This window comes from Sus scrofa, chromosome 4 (assembly GCF_000003025.6).
Source record: "Sus scrofa isolate TJ Tabasco breed Duroc chromosome 4, Sscrofa11.1, whole genome shotgun sequence".
Lineage (NCBI taxonomy): Eukaryota > Metazoa > Chordata > Mammalia > Artiodactyla > Suidae > Sus > Sus scrofa.
In genome coordinates, this window is record NC_010446.5 from 124,389,580 (window position 1) to 124,409,206 (window position 19,627).

Here is a 19,627-nt window from a genome sequence, read left to right on the forward strand (position 1 = left end):
CCTCCATGCAAGGAAATGTAAATGAAAAATAAATCTCGGTGGGTGTAAGCAGCCAAGATTTGGGGGGGGGGCTTTTGTTATTGCAAGATTTGAAGGTTTTTGTTACCACGTAACCTAGCAGAAGCCCAGTGATGCAGCGTATACAATGATATGCACATACAGAATAATGGCCCAGTAGATAAGATTCCAAAGAAAATGAGTTCAATAGACATTAACTAAACACACCTACGTAGTCCTCAGTTACCTAACAGAACAGAATTTTTGTTCCCTAAGCTCTGCCTCAAATGTCGGTTACTTTGCAGAAACTCCCTCAGTGTTAGGAAGCTTCTCTGCACATGACGGAAACCTGACTCTAACTTAACTCCCCACCACAGCTCGCCCTGCTCCTCTCAGCCTCCATGTCTTCATAAATGGCCCTTCCATCCCTCTAGCTGCCCAGCTCCCAAATCTCAGGGTCATCTTTGATTTCTCTTTCTTTTATCCCATAGCCAACCTGAAGACAAATCATGTTGGCTGAAAATACATCCACGTTTGATCGCTTCCCACTCTGGTCCAAGCAGTCCCTTTCCTGGGCAGCGTTTGACTGGTCTCCCCGTTTCTATGCTTCCCTGGAAGCAGCTCACTGCACAGCGGCCAGCTGATGCCTTGCAACATTAAACGTGAGTCAGATCATGTCTCACTCATAGTAAAAGCCAAAGGCTGGGTCCCCCTGCATTCTCTGGTTCTGTTTTCTCTCTGGCTTCATCCGCTAGCATTCTCTATGTTGCTTATGCCCTTCTAACCACATCACTAGCCTCCTGGCTGTCCCTTGCTTGGATATACCAGGCATGTTGCTAGTTGCTTTTCTCTCTGCCGGGAATGCCCCTGGTCGGGTGGCTTGCTCTCTCTCCTACCTCCTTCTTCATGGGGTCTTCCCAGACTATCCTCTTTAAAATCGTAGTAACCTTTCCCCACACTCCCTCTTCTCTTCCTTGTTTCAGTTTTCTCCATGTACTTACAGCATCTCATATACAGTGTATTTTGGGTAGTAATTTATGAGTTCAATTTGTTATCAAATCAAGATTCCTGCTGCTCATTTTCTATTTATTCTCTTCTAAGATGATCTAAATTCTTAGGAGGCTTTTTTATGGTGGAAAATATACATACATGAATTTTACCATTTTAACTATTTTTAGATCTAAAATTCAGTAGCATCAAGGACATTTTCACAATACTGTATAACCATCACCACTATCTGGTTCCCAAAGCCTTTCATTACCCCAATTGGAAACTGTGTACCCATTTAGCAATAATTTCCCAGGTCCTTCTCCCCTGGACCCTGATAACCTCTAGTTTCCTTTCTGTCTCTATAAATACCTAGATACCTCCTACAAGTGGAATCATACAATATTTGTTCTTTTGGGTCTGGCTTATTTCACTTACCACAATATTTTCGAGGTTTAGCCGTCTGGCAGTATGTATCAGGACGTTGTTCCCTTTTATGGCTGAATAATATTCCGTTGTACGAATATACCATATTTTGCTTATCCATTCACTTGTTGATATACACTTGAGTTCTTTCCCCTTTGGGCTGTTGTAAATAGAGCTGCTATGAACCGTGGTATATCTGAGTTCCTGTTTTGAGTTCCTTTCGGCAGCTTGAAGGAGAATTGCAGGGTGCTAGGGTAATTATGTATAACTTTTTGAGGAACTACCAACTGTTTTCCATAGTGGCTGCATCAATTTGCATTTCTACCAGCAGTGCACAAGGGTTCTAATTTCTCCATGACCTCAGCAATATTTGTAATTTTCAAGTTTTTTTTTTTTGTAATAGTCATCATGGTGAGTGTGAAGTGGTATTTCATTGTGGTTTTCATTTGCATTTTCCTAATGAATAATAATATCATGCATCCTTCTATGTGCTGCCGTACATCTTTTTGGGGGAAATGTCTGTTCAAGTTCTCTTCCCATTTTTCAACTGGCTTGTTTTTTCTTATTAAATTGTAGCAGTTCTTTATATAGTTTAGGTATTAATTCTTTGTTAAATATATGATTTGGAAATATTTTCTCCCGTTCCATGAGTTATCGTTTTACTCTTTTGATAGTGTTCTTTGATGCAGACAAAAATTTTTTTTGGCTGCACTCGCAGCATATGGAAATTCCCAGGCCGGGGATCGAATCTGAGCCGCAGCTGTGACCTGTGCCACAGCTTTGGCAACAACGGATCCTTAACCCACTGGCCCAGGCTGGGGATAGAACCCACACCTCAGCAATGCCCTGGGCCGGTGCAGAGACCACACTGGATCCTTAACCCCTTTTGATGAAATCCAATTTATGTATTTTTGTTGTTGTTGCCTGTTTTTGGTGTCATATTTAAGAAATCATTGCCAAATCCCATGTCCTAAAGATTTTCTCCTGTTATTTAAATGAGTTTTATAGATTCAGCTCTTTGATCCATTTTGAACTAATTTTTATTTGTGGTGTAAGGTCCAACTTCATTCTTTTACATGTAGATATTCAGTTTTCCTGCTCTACTTTTTACGGATAGTACATATCTGTTTGTTGTCTGTTTTCTCCCACGAAAATTTAAGCACTGTTAGGGCAGGGTTTGCATCTGTTTCTGTCATTGATATATTGTATTAATTATCTATTGCTATTGCTATTTGTGGTTAAAAAAAAAAACACCCTAAAATTTAGTGCTCTAGAACAACAACAAACATTTATTATTTCTTACAGTTTCCTGTGTCAGGAATTTGGGAGCAGCTTGCTGACTGGTCCTTGGGTGGGGTTTCTGAGATTCAATCATATGTGGGCCAGGACTGACATGGTCAGACAGAACTGGGGCTGAAGGATCCACTTCCAAGGTGGTTCGTTGATATGGCTGGCAAGTTGGCTCTAGATGCTGATGCCTTTGATTTTTTTCCTTTCTTTTTTCTCTTTTTCTTTCTTTTTATGCCCACACCCGAGGCATATGGAAGTTCCCAGTCTAGGGGTCAAATCAGAGCTGCAACTGTCAGCCTACACTACAGTCAGCAATGCCAGCACGGGATCCAAGTCACATCTGCAACCTATACCACAGCTCATGGTAACGAGGGATTCTTAACCCACTGAGCGAGGCCAGGGATCAAACCTGCATCCTCATGGATACTAGTTGGGTTCTTAACCCCATTGAGCCATGACGGGAACACCTTTGATTTTTTTTCTTAATAGAGCTGTTCACACCTGACAGCTGGCTTCCCCCAAAGCGTGCGATCCAAGAGAACAAGGTGAAAACTACAGTGTCCTGATAACCTAGTCTCAGAGGTTATAGACTCTATTACTCATGCTATATTTTATTGGTTACACAGATCAGCTCTTATTCTGTGGGAGGGACTGTAGAAGAATGTGAAAAACAGGCCGTGAGGATCAAGGGGGTTCCAGTTAGAGGATGGCTACCAAGTCTTTCTATCCCCACTGCCTAGAGCATCACCTAGAATAATAACCTGGAATAATAAGTAGTGCATTCCATATAAGCAGTATGCATATGTAAATGTTCAGAAAATATCAGATGATTCAGTGAGTCACTTGGAGGTTACTGGTGAAGCCACAGCATTAAAGAGCAGCAGAGGGAGTTCCCGTCGTGGCGCAGTGGTTAACGAATCCGACTAGGAACCATGAGGTTTCAGGTTAGACCCCTGGCCTCACCCACTGGGTTAAGGATCCAGCATTGCCATGAGCTGTGGTGTAGGTCACAGATGAGGCTCGGATCCCGTGTTGCTGTGGCTGTGGTGTAGGCTGGCAGCTGTAGCTCTGATTCAACCCCTAGCCTGGGAACCGCCATATGCCGCGGGTGCGGCCCTAGAAAAGACTAAATAAATAAATAAATAAATAACAGCAGAGGCTTAGGAAAGACAGGATTGCTTGGAACCAAGAATTCTTTATCTTCAGGATGTTTCCATCTCATTTTTACTTCTCTGAGTATAGCCAGGATCTCTGCGTTCAAACCCCTAGAGCTTCCTAATGAGAAAGAAAAGGGCTTCAACTTTTCCAGTTCTGCTGTGAAAAATCTTTGGGCGGGAATCTTCTAGGCCTTCCCTTTTGACCTAGTTGCTGTGGCCAGGGGGTTAAGGTGATGTGACTGGCTTAGCTTGAGTCAGGTGCCTACACCTGTCAATAGAAGATGGAAGAGGATGTGGACAGATAAAGACAGGACAGCTCCCTGGCCAGGTTAGGTGCTCCCCAGTCTGTATGTTCCTGCTATATCGCCATACAATGGAATATATCATTTTCGTCCATTTATTTGTTCATATGTCTGTCTTCTGCACCAGAACCAATATTATTAAACTAGAGTCTAGACACAGGTACTAGGTTTTTGTAACTCTGAACAACACAGGCTTTGTAGTGAAGAAAGAATTATGCTTGCATGTTTGCTTTTACTTTTTCTGTCATTGTGATGTTGGACCAGCCTCAGCATCCTCATCTTTTTATATGAGCCTAATGATGGCTGCTTCATTTGGAGGCACCTTACATTATTGCTGACCTTGTTGTAGGAGCTGAGAATGTCTGCTATCACCCTACCTCCTGGGAAAGTGTCTGACACAGTGGTGTGTCCTTCATATGCTTCTGAATGAATGATTGAATGAGGAAATAAATGAAGCATTCTTCCTGACTTGCTTGGGTTCACTTGTAAATTTTATGAGTATAATAATAGGGTTATGGGGAAGATTGAGACTATAGATAAAAACTGCTTCCAAAGCCCAATTCAGAGAGAATGGAATATATCTGAGTTCTCTCTCACAAGGATGTTACTTGCCTTTGTATTTCATAGACATTACCAGTTAATTGTCCTGAGTAGGAGTTCCCATTGTGGCGCAGTGGAAACAAATCTGACTAATAACCATGAGGACACAGGTTGGACCCCTGGCCTCGCTCAGTGGGTTAAGGATCCGGTGTTGCCATGAGTGGTGGTGTAGGTCAAAAACACGGCTCAGATCTGGTGTTGCTGTGGCTGTGGTGTGGGCTGACAGCTGCAGCTCTGATTCGACCCCTCGTCTGGGAACTCCATATGCCGAAGGTTCGGCCCTAAAAAGCAAAAAAAACCCCCAAAAAACAAAAAAACCCAACCAACCAACCAAACAAAAAAAAACAAACTCAAGGAATTTCCCCTGTGGTGCAACAGAGTAGGTAGAATCTCTGCAGGTTGCTCTTTGGTCTGGCCAGTGCATTAAAGGATCTGGCGTGGCTGCTGCTGCTGGGTAGGTTGCAACTGCATCTTGAATCCCCCCCCCCCCCCCCCCCGGCTCAGGAAATCCATAGGCTGGGGGGCGGCCACAAAAGAAGAAAACCAAAACAAAGCGAACTCAAGAACGCAACGCAACTCCTACCACGTTCATAATTTTGTCTCGTGTCAAATTCAAGTCCTGAAACCACCTAATACATAGAAGCTGCTAACCAATGCCAGAGTCAGCACCCCAAACACAGAACAGCTAGTGCACAAGTGTCATTCTGAGACAAACCAAGTCCTTGAAGGCAGGAAGGAACATGGACGAAAGAGAAAGGAGGAATGGAGGAAGAAAGCAAGGGAAGGAGGAGGAAAACATGAAATCAACGAGCAACCTTCTGCCCCAAAGCTCCCCCTGCCCCCTGCAATCCCCGTCCTCCGCATGGCCATGGGCAGCTTCCTCGAAGTGTGCCACCTAACCAGAGTGTAGGGTAGAGCCGAAAGGGTGTCGAATGGGTGGATCCCAGGGGTAGTGTCTTGTAAACACTCCCGATGAGTCAGCTATAAATTCAATTCAAATCCCCAGTCTCTCTGTCTTTGCTTATCATGGTTACCACCAGAATGACTGCTGCCTTTAGAAACCCTTCTGGGAAACAGGTAAATGTCTAAAGCAATGTTTGATTTTACATCGAAACTTATAAAAATGTAATTGCTGTAACAGGAGATATTTTGTTCACTGAGTTAGGGTTTATAGACTTTGCTTAATCATCAAAACACAGGAACAGCTTGTGGACATTTCAGTTTTATTTTGAGAACGTTATCTCATTGTGCTGCGGCCACTGGAGTGATGAACAACAATTTATGAAGTGTTAGCTTTAATTCTACACCTGCAAAAAAGGTTATTTCGGTAACTGACTGTTGTAATTCAAAACCGTTTCTTTCCCTGCTGTAATTGGCTGCTGCCTATCTTTTTAGACTGTACTTTCTCAGAGGAGACCGTATGTCTGTATGGGTTTCAAATTCCTCCCGTGGAGAAAAAGATGAGCTGTAGAAAATGCTGGTTACCATAGAATTTGTTCACAAATTCTATTTGATGGCAGCGTTAAGTGTTGTGTGGCCTCTCAGTGATGACTTCAGCAGTGGTTACTTCCCAGCCGTGTGTAGGAGTATAGGGCATAATAAAAGCTAAATTAATTTTACTGTAGAGTAACACTTTCCTAATGTATAGTTTCCTCTTTTTTTTTTTTTTTTTTTTTGGTGAAGGTGGGGACAGAGTACCTTATTAACATTAGCTAAAGTTTGTATTTACTGTTATCATTTACTGTTATACTTTTGAGGGCCATACCTGTGGCATATGAATTTCCCAGGCTAGGGGTCCAGTCGGAGCTGCAGCTGTGGTCTACACCTCAGCCACATGGCAATGCCAGATTCGAGCCACATCTGCAAACTATGCAGAGGCTTGCAGCAGTGCTGCCACATCCTTAACCTACTGAGTGAGGCCAGGGATCACACCCACATCCTCATGGATACCAGTCCGGTTCTTAACCTGCTAAGCCACAATGGGAACTCCCTATTGTTGGTAACTCTTATTTGTAAGATGAAGGATGAAGAATCGAAGCTTATGGAGGTTAAAGGCCAGGCAATTAGCAGGTGGTCGAGTCAGGATTTTTCTACTTCAGAGTCTTTTCAAACTCTATTTAAAATTTTTGACATGTTGGTACTTTGGATAATAGCAATTGCAAGAGCTATCATTTGCTGAATGCTTATTCTGTGCCCTGCATATGGTATTTCATTTAATTATCACTCTGATTTTAAGTAGATACTTTATCTCCCGTTTTTTTATGGATGAAAAGGCTAGAGTTCAAAGAGGCTTAACAGGACTTCCTGTTATAGTGCAACAGGATTCACAGTGTCTTGGGAGTGCTGGGATGCAGGTTTGATCCCCGGCGCGGCACAGTGGGTTAAGGATCTCTCCGTGATGCAGCTGTGGCTTAGATCTCAGCTATGACTATATCTGATCCCTGGCCTGGGCAGGGAGGCTAAGGAAAAAGAAAGAAGAGGCTTAACACACTTTCAACAAACACACTTGAAATGTTAGGTCACAATGCAGTCACTTACATTAATGTAGAGGTTACTAGTTCCCAGATCATTGGATAAATTGGAATTACTACCCTACTTGCACTATATCTTATCTTGCTGTAAAACAGCTATTTCAGACAGTCAAGAAAAGAATGGACTTCTCCTGTGGTGGGTGAGAAGGAAATTGGCGCTCTCTTGATGTCCCATTTTGGCAGTGCAATGTCAAAGCTGCTGTTGGGTGGATAGCTGATATCACACATAGAAATGACATCCAAACTCTACAGTCAGAGAGCTGGTTCTTTACCACAACTGTGGCAGATCTAGTCCTTATCTGTGCTCAGGTGCCAAGAGATGGCAATAGATTTGTGTGGCTCTTAACAATGTTCTTTCCTAAGATGCCGTGTCTAGCAGACAGCGGAATGCAGTGGAGGCGAAGCGGTGAGGCTAAAGCCGTTCTTACCTCTATAGGAGGAAAGACCACAGCGCTTGTGCTTGGGTGCCTTTTGGATTTGTGCTGTAGAAAGCATTGAGCCAAGTGAGATAGGCTTTCACTATTTCATGGTGAGCCTTCGTTTTTGCAAAGCAAAAAGAAAATTGCGAACATTAGCTGGAGGTCACAGTAGAGTGTTATTTCTCCTTTTTCTAGAATAGTGCGGCCAAGAGAACTTTCTAATGGATGGAAATGGTCTGTCTACTGCCCAAGGCAGAAATAAGCAGACACACGTGACTCTTGTTAAGCTCTTGAATTGTGTGAATGCCTCTGAGAAACTGAAAATTTCGTTTAAATACAAAGAGTTGGAGTTCCCGTCGTGGCGCAGTGGTTAACGAATCCGACTAGGAACCATGAGGTTGCGGGTTCGGTCCCTGCCCTTGCTCAGTGGGTTAAGGATCCGGCGTTGCCGTGAGCTGTGGTGTAGGTTGCAGGCGCGGCTCGGATCCCGCGTTGCTGTGGCTCTGGTGTAGGCCGGTGGCTACAGCTCCAATTCAACCCCTAGCCTGGGAACCTCCATATGCCGTGAGAGCGGCCTGAGAAATGGCAAAAAAAAAAAAGACAAAAAAAATAAAATAAAATAAATAAATAAATAAATAAATAAATACAAAGAGTTGCATGAGGCTAGTGGCTGATGTATTGGACGGTGCAATCCTAGAATGTAACTGAGATGCCCTGATTTTCTCTGGAAGCTCCAGATGCCAGCTGCCCAGAGTCAGAGTGGAGTGTGGTTCACCACTGACTTCACTGTGAGTCCTTTTCTGTACCCTGGGCAGTTTTTGCCTCTCAGGGGAATGTCTCCCTTGCCTTTCTGTGAGTAACGAAGCTCACCTGGCTGATGTATAAAATGCTTGTGGCAGTTGAGAGCGTGGTGTTCTGATATTTAACCCTTGCCAGGTTTAGCGGCCATAGGAGCTCAGACCTTCTTTGTTTTCCTGTCCTGGACAGTGACACAAATCCATGCTAAGGGTGTGTGGCATTAGAACATACAGAATCATGGAGTTCCTGGTGCGGCTCAGTGGGTTAAGGATCCAGCGTTGCCACACATGGCAGCATAGGTTGAAGGTGCTGCTCGGATTTATAGATGCGATGATGCCGTGACTGTGGCATATGCTGGCACTGCAGCTCTGATTCGACCTCTAGCCTGGAACTTCCATGTGCTGTAGGTGTGGCATTTAAAAAAAAAGAAAGAAAGAAAGAAAGAAAGAAGAAAAAAACATAGCATCTTGAATTGCTAACTGAATTTACCTCAAATTCAATTGTCTCTGAGGTGGGTGCCCCTGCCCACTGCCCCCACACTTCCTGTATCTTCTACTCGAGTTTTTCCAGAGTGTGAACTGCAGAGTGGCAGAGAGCTGGAGCAGAGGCGGTGTTGGGGTGGAATTCACACCGTGGAATTTCACTTACGCAAGTGCTCACGCGCTTGTGAGAGGTCAGAATTAGCTATTTCTCGGGTGAGACTGAGCTTTAATTTTAATTTATTTCTACAACTTTTATTTATTCAAAATTTAATTTTTTGATGAGAAATTAAAGTGTCAGCTCTTTCATCAAATAAACTGATGGGTCCAGGGTGAGTGAAGAAAGGAATGAGCCAGGAGTGGCGTTGGGGGGTCAGAGCTCCTTTCCTCAGGCCTGTGGCCTCATTAGAGACAATACATTACGCACTGAGCCCAGCGGTACTGATTGCTTGGATTATTTAGCATTTTAATGTGTACCTGCAGTTTGTACCAATGAAAATGTATATAATTTGTGCCAATAAAATCAACACCAAGCTTGTTTTTATCATTCATTCAAAATACTTTGAATAGCTACTATGCAAAGTGCTCAGGCTCCTGAGTGGCCTAAGACAAGGCATGATTTTAGTCATTGCAAAGCTCTTCATCTCGTGGGTAGGTGATACACATAAACCACTTCCAACATTAGACTGACCGGGTTCAAAGTCTTGTCCAACCATCTTCCGTTTGTATAAACAAGGGCAAGAGGCACGGAATTTACGAGGTCTGTTTTCTCATATGCAAGGGGGTTGTAATAATTTCTGCCTCATGATAATAGCGTGAGGATTAAAAGAAGCAATGTAGGTACAGCCCTCGGCCGATATTCCGATATTCACACACAGAGAGTGCTCAGCTGTGTGTTTAGCTTTTTTTTTTTTTTTTTTTTTTAAGGACCCCATGTGCAGCGCACGGAAGTTCCCAGGCTAGGGGTCAAATCAGAGCTACAGCTGCCGGCCTACACCACAGCCACCAACGCCAGATCTGAGCCACATCTTCGACTTCACACCACAGCCCATGGCAACTCTGGACACTTAACCCATGGAGTGAGGCTCGGATCGAAGCCACATCCTCATGGTTACTCATTTGGTTCGTTACCCGGAGCCACAACGGGAACTCAAAGCTTGCTTTCTTTAACTGATGTATGCAATATTATATTAGTTTCAGGAGTACAATACAAAATGATACTTTTGTGCATCATGGAAGGGTCACCACAGTAAGTCTAGTTTCCATCTGTCACTGAAGTTATCACAGTGTTACTGACTATATTCTCTATGCTGTACATGACATTCCCAAGACTTACTTATTTTCTAACTGGAAGTTGGTACCTCCCCTTAATTTATTTCATCCCCACCCCTCTGGCAACCACCAGTTTGTCCTCTGTATCCCTGCGTCTGTTTCTATTTTGTTGTATTTATTGGTTTTGTTTTTTGGATTCCACATATAAGTGAAACCATGCAATATTTGTTTTTCTCTGCCTGGCTTGTTATTTTTTTCTTTTCCTTTTTTTTCAGCTGCACCCATGGGATTTGGAATTTCCCGGGCCAGGGATCGAATCTGAGCTGGATCTGCGACCTGCACCACAGCTGCAGCAATGCCGAATCCTTAACCCACTGCACTGGGCTGGGGATCAAACCCTCATCTCCATGGAGACAAAACAGATAATTAACCCACTGTGTCACAGCAGGAACTCCTCTGCCAGACATGCGTTACTTAGCATAGCACCCTAGGTCAGTCCATGTTGTTGCAAATGGCAAGACTTCCTTCTTTTTTGGGGGTGGAGTACCATCCCGTTGTGTACACATACATCACTTCTTTACCCTTTATCTATCGATGGACACCTAAGTTACTTCTGTATCTTAGCTATCATAAATAATCCTGCAATAAACTTTTGAGTGAATATAGCTTTTAAAATTAGTGTTTTTATTTTCTTCAGATAAATACCCCAAAGTGGACTTCTTGGATTGTATGGTAATTCTATTTTTAATTTTTTCCTTTTTTTTTTTTTTTCAGGGTCATGGGTTGGCATATGGAAGTTCCCATGCTAGGGGTTGAATCAGAGCTACAGCTGCTGGCCTATACCACAGCCACAGCAATGCAGGATCTGAACCACATCTTCAACCTACACCAAAGCTCATGGCAACTACAGATCCTTAACCCACTGAGTGAGGCCAGGGATCAAACCCTCGTCCTCATGGATACTAGATGGGTTCATTACCACTGAGCCACGTTGGGAACTCCCCATTTTTAATTTTTTTTTTTTTTTTTTTTTGTCTTTTTAGGATAGCACCTGCGGCATGTGGAGGTTCCCAGGCTAGGGGTCTAATCAGAGCCGTAGCTGCCGGCCTACACCCACAGCCACAGCAATGCCAGATCTGAGCCAAGTCTTCAGCCTACACCACAGCTCAACTCTGGATCCTTAACCCACTGAGAGAGGCCAGAGTCGTTAACCACTGAGCCTTAATGGGATCTCCCCATTTTTAATTTCGTTGAGGGATCTCCATACCATTTTCCCTAGCGGCTGCACCCATTTACAGTCCCTCCAACAGCGTGTCACTGACTAGGTTCCTTGGACTACTTAGTGCGTGGAAATTAATGAGGCCGGACAAGAAATCCAGACCAGGCTTTCTTGGGGCTTGTGCTGTAGCATGAGGGAGCTCAAACGAGCAGCACGTGCCCCCTTGCTTGCTCTGGGGGTGAGGGCGAGCTGGTTCCTTAAGTGGGTGGAGGACCCGTGGGTTGGACAGGAGGTGGTCTGCCCACCCTCTTGGTGGTGGTAAGTGCAGGGATCATGCTTGTACCAGGCTTTGGTCTGGGCACCTCAGAAACGGCAGTTGGGAGTTCCCGTCGTGGCGCAGTGGGTAACGAATCCGACTAGGAACCATGAGGTTGCGGGTTCGGTCCCTGCCCTTGCTCAGTGGGTTAACGATCCGGCGTTGCCGTGAGCTGTGGTGTAGGTTGCAGGCGCGGCTCGGATCCCGCGTTGCTGTGGCTCTGGTGTAGGCTGGTGGCTACAGCTCCGATTCAACCCCTAGCCTGGGAACCTCCATATGCCGCGGGAGCGGCCCAAGAAATAGCAACAACAACAACAACAACAACAAAAAAGACAAAAGACAAAAAAAAAAAAAAAAAAAAAAAAAAAAGAAACGGCAGTTGATTTTGTGGCCTTTTCTTGTCTTACTGTTCATGGTTTGCCCCAACTGCACATGTATGCAGCTATTTTTAGTCCCGTGTAGTTTCTTTGTATTCTGTTTCTGGAAGAGACCCTTTGTCCAAGGGCAAGCACAGCAGTAAAGGGTGCCAGGGCCCAGGTTCCAGCCCATCTCAAGTGCACAAGGATTTTATGACCTAGAAATTTCTCTCTTGTACCTTCCCAGTCGATTCCCTGCCAGAAGCAACCAGTTATCATCTTTTCAACACAAACTAGTTTTGCCGTTTGTTGAATTTCAGATAAATGGAACCATAGCGTATGCACTCTTTTGTGTCACTTATTTTCAAATAGGTAATAGAGTCACATGGCATGAAATTAAAAAGGTACAAAAGGGCAGGCAGTCTCAAAAGTCTCCTTCCCAGCCCTGACCCCTAATCATTCAGTCTTCCTCCCTGGAAGCAACCATCAGGTTCACATGGGCCCGCCCATCCCACAGCTATCACTATTAATCCTGGGCTTTATGTAGGTACTTTGAGAACTCAGTTTCAAAGATTACCCAAAGAATCTTCTGACAGCTCAGCTGAAACAAGATAAAATCAGTTGAAAAGTAACTGGAGTTCTTTTTGGACTCTGATTCCAAATGCCAGATTGTGACATTTGTACCTTTCCTTGACTTCAGTTGTTGCAGGATTCTCCTACAGGGAGACAAGACATCGAGACCTTTTTGTCAGGAAGCAGCACCGGCTCAGCAGATTCATATCCAAAGGCCGAGCCCTGAATGCAACGGGGCACCGTCTTATATACCCCGTTAATTTTCCCGCTACATGGAAATTTCTTTGTCCCCCTTATAAGGTGTTCTCTAAATCTTGAGCAGTTGTAGATACACCTGGGCTCATGGATACAGATTATGCTACATTGTTGCAGAACTGAGCATGAGGGCACAGATGCTCCTGTCCCATGTTGCCCTCCCTTTGTTCTGGGAGGGCCCTTCCCCCTCCCCACTACAAGGTAACCTTCAGGCTAGTTCAAGTTCTAGCCTTCTAGGATTCTCATTCATTGATATATACAAGCAAAACATGTATTGAACAAATATGGAAATACACTCATGAACCAAAGAAAACCAAAGGTTCATGGGCTTATAGATATAATTGTCCAATGGAGGAAACAAAAATTCACAAAATAATCCTATAATTACAGTTTCAGTGCCAGGTGCCAGGAATGGACCAAGGCAGGGAACTCCAAAGATGCTTCTCAGAGGCTCAGAGGTAGAGACTAGAAGTGAGATAAGGATGAGGATTGGAAGAGCTTTCCAGCCCTGGAGCAAAGCATATGCAAACTGCCCGAGGAGGGGATTGGAAGCGGCCAGTGTGGCTGGAGCAGAGATAGCAGGATGGAATGCAGTCTGAGCAGTTAGAAGCGATGGAGAGTTCAGCAAGATGCCTCACCACGCAGGGCCTGGCGAGTTCAGAGGTTCTGTCTAAGGAGTGGGAAGCCATTGAAGTGGTACAGGCGGGGCAGCTTCAAGATCTGTTGTCCATCTGTGTGGAGAAGAAATTAGTCAGGGGCCAGAGGGCATGTGTGTAAACCAATGAGAGACGAAATGAGAAGCCCTCCCAGGCCCCTGGCCCTCCCAGACAAAGGTAGTTTGGGGTAGGGTGGTGATGGAGGAGGAAAAAAAGAGGACAGACTCAAGGCAAATTTGGGAAGTAAAATCTACAGGAGTTGCAGATAGATGGAGTATGGGAAGGAAATGTAGATTAACACAACGTCTCCGCTTTCCTCTGCAAGATGGATTCAGCTGCAATAAAACTGTTCATTGAAATTAATGTTAATAATGGTTAATGGTATAACCTAACGTTTTGCAAAATTTAGCCTCAGATAAAATTTCAAGTTTTTAATTGGGTGGAGGGCATGGCTCTACTTCCTATTTTTCGGTATTTCCTAATTTTGTTTTTTTAAAAACTGGAGTTTCTCTTTTCCTGAAATGCTTATTACAGTGGAACCCTTTCTGGGGAATATAATTTTAAATTAGATAATAACCAGGGCTATCTCATTTCTAGGCAATTGTGTGTGTGTGTGTGTGTGTGTGTGCTAATTACTATTGCTTTGTCACTTCTAAATGCATAATGAAAGTCAATTTGTATTGCCTTTGCTGCTTTTTCTTGCCCGTTTTCCCTGGGATTAGCCAGGAATTAGGAGGTTGTTTCCGTCCCAAACGAAGGACTTTCCTTCTAAGAATTTCTTCGTTGATACTGGCTGACTGCCCGGCTGGACCTCACGTATTTGCGCCCCTGTCCTGCCCCCTGCCGGACTCTGCATAAACCTCACGTGTCCGGACAACCGACGGTCGAGTGACTTGCCATCACCAGTGCCATTTACACGTTGATTATTGTTTCGAGAGTGGCCAGGTCACCTTTCCAGGAAGCTGGGGCGGCCTTCCGAAGCTGGCGCGTCTGCAGCGTGTGGCCGCGGCCTGGGAGACGGGCGCGGGGGCAGGGCGGCCACGCGAGGCCGGCAGCCTTGAGCGCAGGGTGGCTTCGGGCCGGGGCCGGGCTGGGCTGGGCTGGGCCCGGGGAGAGTCTGGGGCAGATCTCCCAGGCAAGGGACGGTCCAGGAGCCCGAGGAAGTCTGCAATTTGTGGGTGCGAGGGCTGGATCTTTGAGGGAGGGGCGGAGGAACGGGCGGGACTGCCCCGCCCCCGTCCCGCGCGGTCCAATCCCCTCGGCTTCTCCTTTGCTCGCCGGCCAGCCCGGCCCCTAACCTGCTCGAACCCATTATGCGGTAGAGGCGGCCCGGTCTCTTTAAGGCCCCGCCGCGCCTGCGCCGAGAGCCTTCCTGCCGCGGCCGGGCCGGACCGTGAGGAGCGGCTGCGGGGCACGCCGACCGGGGGACGCCGGTAGCTGAGGCCGCGGCGGCGCTGGAGGAGCGGGTCGGGGGAGAGGCCGCCCGGAGCTCCCGGGGAGCGCGGCGCCCGGCCGGGGCCGGGAGGACGGCCGGCGGCGTCGGGGGCGAGGCCGAGGCGCTGGGACGCGGCGGCGCGGCTGCCGGCTGGATGGGAAGTTCATGTTGACGGCGGAGTCCACCCCACGTTTCCAAGGTGAGCGGCGCCGCGCCAGGCCCGGCGGCCGGGAGGCCGGGCGGGCCGCGAGCCCGGGCCCGCGGGGCGCACAGCTCGGCCGGGGCGCGGCCACGGGGGCGCCGCCACCAAACTTGCGGCGCGAGCCCGGCGGGCGCGGTCGGCCCCGCTGGGGCCTAAGTTCCCTGCGGCCGCCGCGTCCCGGGACCCTCCTCCCGGGGGTGCTGGGGAGGAGATTCGGCAGAGGGACCCTCCAGTGGAGTCCTAGGGAGGTGGGGGCACCAGGCAGCTTCGGGGGCGCTTCCTCGCAAGTCCTCCGGGGGGACACTGACCCTTCACCCTCGCCCTCGGGGCCAGGAGTCTGTTCCCCCTGGGTGACCTGATGCGGCGAGAGCGCCCGCGCCTTCTGCAAAGTTGGCGTTTTTATTTGGCCTCCGGGATTCTGCGCAAGGCCGTGTCCCCAGGCAAGTGATGAGCAAGCCAGGTGTGTTCGAGGACTCCCAAGGATGCACTTGGGGAGCGTTCGTAGCCGTCCCTGAATCACCTTATGACTAGCGGGGCAAGCCTCAAATCAACCACAGTTTCCGGTAGGTTGGAGTGTGGTGGTAGTGTTTCCTTTAGAGTTGCTGTGATTTCTTCGTGTCTGTCTGTCTGTCTTTTGGGCATCGTAGATAAACTCCGTTGGCATCCCTTCACCGAAGAGTTAACCAAAACTTTCGGAATGTTTCCTTCACTTTCCTGTCTGTTGCTGTTAGACGTGATTTCAGAAAGCAGCATTTTCTTGCAAAGCTGTCTTTCCTTTCTTTGGGTTCCAGTGTAGAGTAACAGACTCCTTTCATTGCTGAAAGAAACCCGGCGCTTCGTGAAGATCAAGAAAATGATCTGTTTTTACCTTTGTTCTGAGTTGGAGTGTGTTAGCTTTTTTGCTTCATTTGTTAAAAATTTTATTAGTAAACTTTCTGCGGTTTACCAGAAGCTTCTTTTCTTTTTTTTTTATTACTCAAATGAATTTATCCCATCTGTAATTGTATAATGATCACAACAATCTGATTTCACAGGATTTCCATCTCACAGCCCAAGCACATCCCCCCACCCCCCAGAGGCTTCTTTTCTGTTCTCAAATGCTAGCCTTAAGGTCTGTGAGACAGTTGTGTCAAAGAAGTCGTGGAAGACTTATCGTAGTATAATATACAGAAAAAGTGCACAATCTTGAGTAGAGAATTTTTACTAAGATGAGGAAACACAACATTGCCAGCTCGAGGTTTATAACTAGGAGTGGAACTGTTGGTTTATCATTTACATACCAAACCATAAAATGATAAATGATAAAACTTTAGCATTAGAGACAGTTGAACCTATCCCCAGAGTGGTTCTAGCTGTTAGAAAATGATATTCTCTTTCCCCAATATCCTTGTCAGTTTTTAAAACTTTTGCTATTTTGGTAGAGGTGTAATATATGCATGATTTTATTTTGCATTTTTCTGTTAATTGTGGTTGAGTATCTTTTATTGGACCTGTTGTCTTTTGTGACCTGCCTGCTAGGTCTTACTCTTGTTTTTGTAATTGGTTGGTAATTCTTTATTCTGGATATGAGTTCTTAGGGTGTATGTGTTTCTCCCATGAGTCCTTTCTGTATCTTGTCTTTTCACTCTTTTAATGGCTTCTTTTTTTTTTTTTTTTTTTTTTTTTTGGCTTTGGCTTTGGCCCTCGGCATGTGGAAATTCCTGGGCCAGGGATCAAACCCACACCATAGCAGCAACCCGAGATGCTTCTGTGACAAGTCCCAGATCCTTAAAACCTACTGAGCCACAGAACTCCTTGATGGCCTTTTTGATGAATCAAAATTCATGATTTTAATGAAATGTACTTAATCCTTCCTTTTATGATAACTGCTTTTTGTGCCCTATTTAAGAAATCTTGGTCTAAGAATATGGAGACATTTTCCCATGGTACCTTGCAGAAGTTTTATTTTGTTTTACTTTTCACGTTTAAGGTATACACTTTACAGTCAATTCCAGGTAAATTGTGGCCTGGGGTGGTCAAGATTTACTTCTTACCATATGGTTATCTATTTGACCCACCACCATTTATTGAAAAGTGCCCCTGTGATTGCAGTTTTTTCATAAATCAGTTCGACATATAACTGTGGATCTGTTTCACTGGTCTATTTGTTATAGTATCATAAATGATATTTTAAAACATTCGTGGCCAGTATATAGAAATACAACTGATTCGGGGCGGGGGGGTTGGTGGGCTCTGGGATTATTTTAAAACAAATCCTAGATATCATTCCATCAATAAATTCTAAATATTTAATCTCTGTTCAAGACTTAGTCCAAATTATACCTTGTATGTTCTAGTTTTCCAAGTTTTTTTCTCTTCTTTTTTTTTTGCTTGGTACCTCCAGTGTCTGGGACCAGCTCAAGATGTACTGAATGTGTCATATATTGATAGTCACAGTGTTAGGCTCTGGGGCTACCGTGCTGTTTAAGATGCTGCCCCTGCCTTGATGGAGTTTAGAGTCTAGGAAGGAGAGTAGAAATTCAAGAAAAGACCTTTATCCTTGCCTAGGGGAAGTGCTAGGATGCAAGTTGGTTGGCTGCATACAAAAGGGACATTTAAATCAAACTGTGGGGGAGTCTGCGTGCCTGGTTCCCTGTGTTCTGGGAGCTGGGCAGAGGAAATGGGGTGTGGGTGGGGCTGCTATTCACTCTGCTACTTCTGCTTTATTCCTGGGCTGTCAGCCCTCAGCCTCCCGCCCCTCTTCTCGCATCTGGAGCCCCTCCAAGTCTGTTTGCAGAGAATGAATTTATGAGAGGATGTGAGTGGTGGGGAAGGGAAACGGAAGGTCCATACAGAGACTTCACCTGACTCTGCAGACTTGAAACCTGCTCACCTGCCCTTCAGCCCATGCTTCCTCCTCCCTGACCATGGGCCTGGAGTCTCCCAAGCGCCGAGCTTTTCGGGGGCTCCGTGAGTGAGCCGGATCAGGTTCTTTTTTGTCTTTTTGCTATTTCTTTGGGCCACTCCCACAGCATATGGAGGTTCCCAGGCTAGGAGTTGAATCGGAGCTGTAGCCACCGGCCTACGCCAGAGCCACAGCAACGCGGGATCCGAGCCGCGTCTGCAACCTACACCACAGCTCACGGCAACGCCGGATCGTTAACCCACTGAGCAAGGGCAGGGACCGAACCCGCAACCCCATGATTCCCAGTCGGATTCTTAACCACTGTGCCACGACGGGAACTCCCGGATCAGGTTCTTGACCATATTCCCTTCTGCAGGCCTGTGGGCTTCGCTTCCTACCCTCTACTCACTCCTTCCTGCAGCTCTTTGCTTGCTTCATAGATGCCATATCTCTTATCTGTCTGAGAATGTTAAAGATCGTTTCTTTAAGCTTTCTTTTTTCCTGCATAGTTTCCTCCAAGTTACTTTTTTCCTCTTTGGTATAATCTCAGCAGTCTAGGCCCTCTTCAGAGGTCAGGTAATCTTTGGTTATTTGCTTGTGATGGAGAGAGCAAATATTTTAGTGTTTTTAAAAACGTAAGTGTGGGAGTTCCCGTCGTGACTCAGTGGTCAATGAATCTGACTAGGAACCATGAGGTTGCGGGTTCGGTCCTTGGCCTTGCTCAGTGGATTAAGGATCTGGCATTGCCGTGAGCTGTGGTGTAGGTTGCAGACGCGGCTTGGATCCCATGTTGCTGTGGCTCTGGTGTAGGCCGGTGGCTACAGCTCCAATTCGACCCCTAGCCTGGGAACCTCCATATGCTGCGGAAGCAGCCCTAGAAAAGGCAAAAAGACAAAAACGAAAACAAAAACAAAAAAACAAAGAAAAAAAATGTAAGTGTGATTGCCCAGTGAAATACATAGATTTTCAGTGTATAGTTTGATGAGTCTGCTCTGTATACACCTGTGTAATTAACACAAGGCGCAGAGCAGAAAGCGGAAACCCTAGAAGGTTCTCTTACGTTCCCTTCCTCTGTCTTCCCCACTCCCTCTGCAGAGGCAACTACTAGTCTGATTTCTGCCTGCATCCATTAGCACCAGTATTTTCTAAAGTCGCCCACGTGATTCCAGGGTTGGGTCAAGATTGAAACCATTGGGTTGGGTGGGCTGTTTGAGCCTCTCTCCAGTATCTGTCCTCCTGTTGGCTAGTTGGATTTCCCACAGGGGATCTTCCAGTTTTCAGCTTGCCAGTGATCTGGGAACTTGGGAAAAGAGAGCTGAGAGTAATGAGCCTCCGAGCTTTTAGTGTGAAGGAGCCCATGGTTGGCCTCTTTTTCTTAGGATACCTTCATCTTCCACCAAGTATGGTTTACCCTCTTGAGAGAATAAATCTTTAATCTGCTGCTTTGTTGAGGTTGGGTCACACTTAGCAACT

General features: G+C 45.9%; 1 protein-coding gene across 12 annotated transcripts in view; it reads left to right on the forward strand.

The window, feature by feature from the left end:
• The window catches only part of EVI5 (ecotropic viral integration site 5), a 232,808-nt gene that overhangs the window by 21,802 nt on the left and 191,379 nt on the right, over positions 1-19,627 (forward strand). For 2 of the 12 annotated variants that reach the window (XM_021090215.1, XM_021090220.1), the window contains exon 1: positions 14,936-15,267. The exons of 8 other annotated variants lie outside the window; for them this stretch is intronic. Coding sequence is in view for 1 of the 4 variants with exons in the window: in XM_021090211.1 (XP_020945870.1) it covers positions 5,786-5,836 (51 nt within the window). In the remaining 3 variants the exon portion in view is untranslated. Of the gene's footprint in view, positions 1-5,737; positions 5,837-14,935; positions 15,268-15,572; positions 15,834-19,627 lie in introns of those variants that run through there. 2 more of the 12 variants (XM_021090211.1, XM_021090216.1) reach the window with 2 other exon arrangements.